This window comes from Cornus florida, unplaced genomic scaffold, assembly GCF_030987335.1.
Source record: "Cornus florida cultivar Cherokee Brave unplaced genomic scaffold, ASM3098733v1 CherokeeBrave_3.0.0_Hap2_Chr10, whole genome shotgun sequence".
Classification (NCBI taxonomy): domain Eukaryota; kingdom Viridiplantae; phylum Streptophyta; class Magnoliopsida; order Cornales; family Cornaceae; genus Cornus; species Cornus florida.
In genome coordinates, this window is record NW_026775580.1 from 63,034,773 (window position 1) to 63,042,148 (window position 7,376).

Here is a 7,376-nt window from a genome sequence, read left to right on the forward strand (position 1 = left end):
AATTCCAAGTCTACGTTGAGGACCTATTTTAGTGCGTTGGGATGGTGCAATTGGAACATATACAGCACAACCAAAAACTTGTATGTGAGAGATATTTGATTATTGACCAAAAACGAATTGCAATGGTAAGTACTTATGATAAGCAGTTGGTTATATACGAACTAATGATGCAGCATGTAATATGGCATATCCCCAGATAGAAACAGGTAATTTTGTTCGCATAAGTAAAGGACGACCAATTAACTGAAGTCTTTTAATAAAATATTCGGCCATACCATTTTGAGTATGAGTGTAAGCAATAGGATGTTCAACATTAATTCCAACGAGTGTGAGGAACAGGATGTTCAACATTAATTCCAACTGACATGCAATAGTCATCAAAAGCTTAAGAAGAAAATTCAGCGGCATTATCAAGACAGATTGTCTTAATTGGGTAATCGGGAAAGTGTGCCCGTAATTTGATGATTTGAGTAAGAAGTCTAGCAAATGCAACATTACGAGTAGAAAGCATACAAACATGTGACCATCGTGTTGAGGCAACAATTAAGACCATAAAATAGGGAAATGGTCCACAAGGTGGATGAATTGGCCCACATATATCCCCATGGATTCATTGTAAAAATGGGGGAGATTCAACAATAACTTTTGAAGGGGATGGTCTAATAATCAACTTACCTTGTGAGCAGGCGGTGCATAGATGATCATTTGGTAAGATGATTTTTTAATCCTTTAGTGGGTATCTATGTGAATTTTCAATAATTCGACGCATCATTGACTACTCGGGTGACCAAGTCGATCATGCCAAAGCATAAAAGGTTTTAGGTCACATGATTTTTTATGTATCACAGCATTTGACTCAATTGTCCTAATGGTTGTATAGTATAACCCAGAAGAAAAAATATAAAGTTTTTCTAATATCAGCTTCTTGCATGAGGTAATGGAAGTAATATAGAGATTTTCCACATTTCTTTCATTTGCGGTCTTAATATGATACCCATTACGACGCAAGTCTTTAAAACTCAACAGATTTCTCCGAGATCTTATAGAATATGAGGCATCATTGATTTGTAATCTTGTTCCACGTGGTAAAATAATGTTGGCTCGTCCAGAGCCTTCAATCAAGTCAGTGGGACCTGATATTGTACTAACACTAGTGTTAGTCAAAATCAGGTGAGAAAAATATTTTTAATCTCGAAAGATTGTGTGTGTTGTTCCACTATTTGGAAGACATATGTCTTCACCATTTATTATGGAACCAGTCAGATCCATTTATATTCATGCAAATTTTTTTATTAGAAAAGAAACATTTATAACAAAAGAAACTTTAATACAAAATAGAAAATAAAAACTTTAATACAAGGAAAATAAAAACTTGTTAAAGATAACATAGTAGAAAAAAATATGAAATGAAAATAGAATTAATTGGTGTGAATATTTCCATCACTAATCAGGTGGTCTATTTTTTCATTACTGTCCTTAAAAAAATCTGATACATCCAGATTTGTGATGTCAACTGACTCGTCATGATCAATGAAATTCATTTATTTCTGTTTCCCCTTTTCTTTTATTGAGACTTAGTAAAGTTCAATCAGATGCTTAGGTGTACGACAAATGTTTTGCCAATGCCCTGTAATTCAACACCGATAACGAGTATTATCATATGCCTTAGGAGGTTAAGCCACATCCTTCTCTTTTACTTGTTTCATTTCATTATAATCTCTCCTTTGAGGATATGGTGTGGATTTCTGATTGCGAAAATTTGAGAATTGATATCATTCACGGTAATATGAGTGATTTCAACCACGACCATATTCATTATTGTGTTAGTTATTTTTACCACGACCATATTCATTATTATAGCCATTTCTACCACCATGACCACGTCCACGTCCACATCCACGTCCACGGGATGAGGCAACATACGTTTCAGGGATCAATGTCGATCCAATTGGACGAGACTAGTGGTTTCTTAACAAAAGCTCGTTATTTTGCTCTGCCACAAGTACACATGATATAAGGTCTGAATATTTTTCAAATCTACGTTCTCGATATTATTGTTGTAAGAGTATATTCGAGGCGTGAAATGTGGTAAATATTTTTTCTAACAAAAGTTCATCAGTGATCGTATTATCACACAATTTCAGTGTATAGCTGATTTTAAATAGGGCAGAGTTGTATTCAGCTACAGTTTTAAAATCTTGCAACCGCAGTTGTGGCCAATCAGCCCAAGCCTTTAAGAGGATAACTGTTTTTTGATGATCATATCTTTTTTTCAAATTTTTTCACAAACTCAATGGATCTCTTTCAGTGAGGTATTTAGTTTTTAGCTCCTCACTAATATGGCGCCGAAGAAAAATCATGGCATTTACTTTATCTTGGAATGATGCATCATTCTTTTCTTTAATTGTGTTTCCGAGGCCCATGACATCTAAATGGATCTGAGTGTCCAGAATTCAAGATAAATAATTTTTGCCAGAAATGTCAAAGGCCACAAATTCCAACTTTGTCAAGTTTGACATTTTCAGAATAACTAGACGTGACAACAAGATAGAAATACAATTTAGCATAATATATAAATAAATAAAATGGTATTAAATGAAATATTAACATAATATGAACTATTTAAACAACAAAGGCGGTAAAACCAGCCATAGTGAATAAATTATTAAACAATAAAGGTGGTAAAACCGGACATACATCATTAAGTAATAAAGACAGTAAAACCGACCATAATTATTAAATAATGGAGGCGGTAGAACTGACCATCATTAAATAATAGAGACGGTAGAACCGACCATATTTAGTAGATAATAAAGGCGGTAGAACTGACCATAGTTAGTAGATAATAGAGGCGGTAGAACCAACCATAATTTGTAGATAATAGAGGCGGTAGAACTGACCATAATTTGTAAATAATAAAGGCGGTAAAACCGACCATAATTAGTAAATAATAAAGACGGTAGAACCGACCATCATTAAATAATAAAGACGGTAGAACCGACCATATTTAGTAAATAATAAAGACAATAGAACCGACCATAGTGTGAGCACATATATCACTTAAATTAACAAATTAATTTCATGACTAATAATCAATAATTAAAATTTTCTTACCCTTTGGAGTCAGAAATATTATTTTCTTACCCTTTGGAGTCAGAAATACAATTTTCTTCGATAAAGCAAACAAACCCAACAATCTATCAAAACTAATATCACAAAAGAGATATATAGCTGAGATAGAAAGAGGAAGAGAAAGCTTCTTCTTCAAATCTCATATGGTTAGAACTCATGCTGATAACATCTTATAAATCTAATATTAAAGTATGAATACATGTATAAACAAATATAAAATATGGAAGATGAGAGAGAGTGAGATGTAAATATGAGAGAGATATGCTTATTTCATTTCTTCACTTCACAATTGCACACAGATGATCTATTTATAGCTACAAAAAATGTGGGCAACAAGCCGCTTGATAAATAAGCTGCACACTAATGCTTCATATCACTTTACAAGTACAAGTGAACCCCACATAATCATATATATATATATATATATAACACTCCCTCTTGGGGTTAACAAAACTATACTAAGAATATGCCTCATTAAAACCTTGCTAAGGAAAACCCAGTGGAACAAAACCCTAGCAAAGGAAAAAAAATACAGTATTCTTGTGTATACGACAATAGTTTTGCATAAGTTAAAACTGCTTCATTAAAACCTTGCTAGAAAAATTCAGTGGGACAAAACCTGAACGAAAGAAAAAGAGTACAGTATACCAATAATTATATATATATATAACATTATTGATCAAGAAACCAAATTTCAATTCCCAAATATTGGTATTGTTTAACTAGTCTGAAATTTAGACAAGAGCACCTCATCCACCATTTTATCATAAAAGTTGTTGTAAGATAACCCACCTGAACTAGTAGTCTCTTCAGCAATCTTCTTCCACTCCATGACTCTTCTCTTCATCTCTTTCCCCTTCTCTCCAACCATTAACTCCCTCACAAGTCTCTCCACTTCATCCCTGTGAACATCAGTTATCTCCATACCTATCCCCCAATGGTTGCAACAGAACCAACAGTTGGTCGGCTGCTCCGCGTAAGCCGGCCAACATATGGTTGGCACACCACCAGAAATGGTTTCAAGAATTGAATTCCACCCACAATGTGTCAAGTACCCTCCGATCGACGGGTGGGTAAGGATCTGCTCCTGAGGGCACCAGCTTGACAGGAAACCCTTTTCTTTGGTCACCTCCTCGAACTCAGGTGGAAGTACGGCCAAGTCACCGAGGACTAGATCAGGCCTAATGGCCCATAAGAAGTTCTGCTCGCTATTGGCAAGTCCCCAAGCGAATTCAATCAGCTGAAGCGATGTCATTCGAGCCACACTGCCAAAATTCACGTAGATCACCGAATTGGGTGGTTTTGAATCAAGCCATTCGAGACACCCAGAGTCTTCTTTCAGTAGATTTAGTCCAATGGATTTGAGTTCATCTTTTTCTGGGAGTTGTTTCTTCTCTAGGAGGTGAAGAGGACCGATTGGGTATATAGGAGGAAACATCGGTGCAAGTGCGTCCAAACAATCACGTTCCAATACGTCGATTGTATTCAAAATTATAGCAGAACACTTGTGAGATCTCTCAGCTTCATTGATGGCAAAGTTTAGCATGACATCATTAGGGTTCGTGGTTCGAATAAATGTCGGAAGCTCCTTCAGACGTATACCCTTCATGCCTGGTATCCAATCTATCACAGTGTCTAAGTACCCATTTGTCAAATAACTCTCATCTGCAACTCATCAAAGTAAGCAGTTTGATCATAACCAAATGCATTACCAATAGAAATGCAAAAACTGCAAATGCCCACCAAAAAGAAATTTTCGAATTTGAGGAAAAAAAAACCCATAGGAAGGGAAAAAAAATAAAAAAAAGTAGCTCAATGTCCGAGACTCTTGCCATTGCAAAGTTTGAAGAGATCACCAGCACGATGTCTTACCTGTATGAAGTTGGAGTTTCCTATTTCAAAACCAAACCATGAACTCGGGACTAAAATGGAACAACCTTACCGTGCTAAGGTCCAGCGTCTAATACCCCATACGAAGTATATTAAAATTAAGAATTGTATCGCATAGGGAGTAGATTAAAATTAATAATTGGGGCAAAAAATTGATTAAGTGCACTTAACACCCTTATAAAATTCTTACCGTGCATTCTATGGACTTCAAACCTTAAGATGATATATATATATATTTTTTTTATGTATAATATCACTCAATAGTCAATAGTTTTGAGTGTTAATTGCATTGAATATAGTACTCTGTTTCTCCCCAATTAATTTCATTTAAACTATCACACCTAATCTTCAAATTGTTAAAAGGCCAAATATATATATATATATATATATATATATATATATAAATCTGCAACGGGACGAATATAATATAATAAGTCAGCCTTGGCATTTTTTAATATTAGAAGTATTAAAACTAAATAATATTTTTATGTCACAAGTCACAGAAAATTAGTTTAAAGAGTTGGCAAAATTTTTTTTTTTTTTTCCCCTCCTAATGTCGAAGATAGAGAAACTGTGTAACTAACTGTATCTGTATGATCTGTGCCCAAAAAAAAAAAAAAAAATATATATATATATATATATATATATATATATATATCTGATTTTGGGCAAAAACAGAGAAATATTAACAAAAATACCTTTGATTGGTGTAAAACCCTTTTCGACCAATTGGCGATAGTAGGCGTAGCTCAAGAACCCACAAGCACTGGTGGTCCAGAACAGAACATTCGGAATACCCAATTCCTCGGCGACCTTGAGGGTGAAGCTCATGACTCCGTCGGAAACTACGCAGGTCACCGGAGGGACGTCGTCCGAGGAGTTGAGTTTTCCGAGAAGCTCCCTGAATGGAGCGCCACAGTTCTTGGGAATGGAGTCGCAGAGCTGCCACGCGTCTTGGTTGACGTCTCCGTCGATGGGCGAGAGGCCGTCGGGAATGGCGGCGAATCGGAACGACGGGAGGCCGTCGAGGGCGGTGGGTCCACGCGAACGGAGGAGGCGTCGCTGGTTGTACTCGGTGTTGACGAAGGTGATGTGGAAGCCTCTGTAGTAGAGGAGCTTGGCGATCTTGTACATGGGGAATACGTGACCCTGTGCTGGGTGGGGCACGCACACCGCGTGAGGTTTAGGCTTCTGATCTCCTCCTCCTGCCATGGCGTTCTCATACACACTCTCTCTAACTTTCTCTCTCTATGCTGCCAAATGGTTGTTGCCCCGTCTCTCTCTCTCGAGCAATTATAGCGGCTTCAGCCGGTTTTCGTACAGCACTAGTAGTCGGCTAACCGCTCATTTGCAGGAAAAACACATCCCTAGGTGAGATCAGGGACGGCACGTCTATTTGATTTACAGGATTACAACTTTGGCAGGTTGGAGTTTCAACTCCAACTCAATTTAAATACGTAATTCAATTACCATGTAGTCAAAAGGACTTTAACTAAAACAAAAAAAGTAGTCAAAAGGAATTGGCAAAAGTAAAAAATACCCCCAAGTTTAAATAAACCAGCAAAATATTACTTTGAACTGAAAAAGTAAGTAATTTAGTCATAATAACACTGAAATTGAACATATTGCCTCTTGTAGATGTCGGATTCGTCTTTTCCGTGATTTGTATAAGTGCAATTATATATATATATCTTGTATAATTATCATTTAAAACAAAAAAAAAAAACATAAAAGTGCAAAATGTCGTATATACTCCCTAATAATTGTAAGGACATGTTTGATGAGATTTGCTTAAATGTTCCTCATTCCTCATTTGAGTAAGTAGTTAGAAAGCGAAGAGGGGCGATTAAGGTATCAGTGTTCAAGGTTTCTGGTTTGCGTCACTGATCTTCGATTTCTAGGGTTTATTCTGTGGTTTGTGTTGAACATTGACTATGATCGAAATCATTCCTTGAAGAACTCTAAAGTTGAAGTAGAGAGCAAAATCGTAAGTTATTTCTGTAACAAACCTCTTTTTTTTTTTAGGTGAGTTTTAATATATGTGCCTGTATGTATATTATTGATGTTATATATTATTGATTGTTCATATTTAGATGTGATTGTTAATATATTTTTTGATTTATAGAGTTTCATATAGTTTTGGACTATGTCAGTACAATAATTGTGATTTTTGCATGTAAAAGTACCTATTTTGTGCCGAGGTTGTTGGTAGGGTTCAACATAATAATTTCGATTCTAATTTTTAGGGTTTGTGTTATGACCACAAGAATTGAGAACTTGTGATGCCAGTGTGTTTTTTATATACATTCGTCAATTTTTGTACCAATAAATACTGCCTTTGCATGTTGTGTTGG

General features: G+C 35.8%; 1 protein-coding gene across 1 annotated transcript; it reads right to left on the minus strand.

Annotated features, from left to right (window-relative positions):
- Window positions 1–3,377: 3,377 nt before the first annotated feature.
- LOC132279497 (7-deoxyloganetin glucosyltransferase-like) lies at window positions 3,378–6,424 on the minus strand. Its single transcript, XM_059781485.1, has 2 exons — window positions 5,721–6,424; window positions 3,378–4,797 (listed from the first exon to the last, which is right to left on the minus strand). Exons 1-2 carry the CDS (start codon window positions 6,232–6,234, stop codon window positions 3,851–3,853), a joined length of 1,461 nt encoding a protein of 486 aa, XP_059637468.1. The 5' UTR covers window positions 6,235–6,424; the 3' UTR covers window positions 3,378–3,850.
- Window positions 6,425–7,376: the final 952 nt, after the last annotated feature.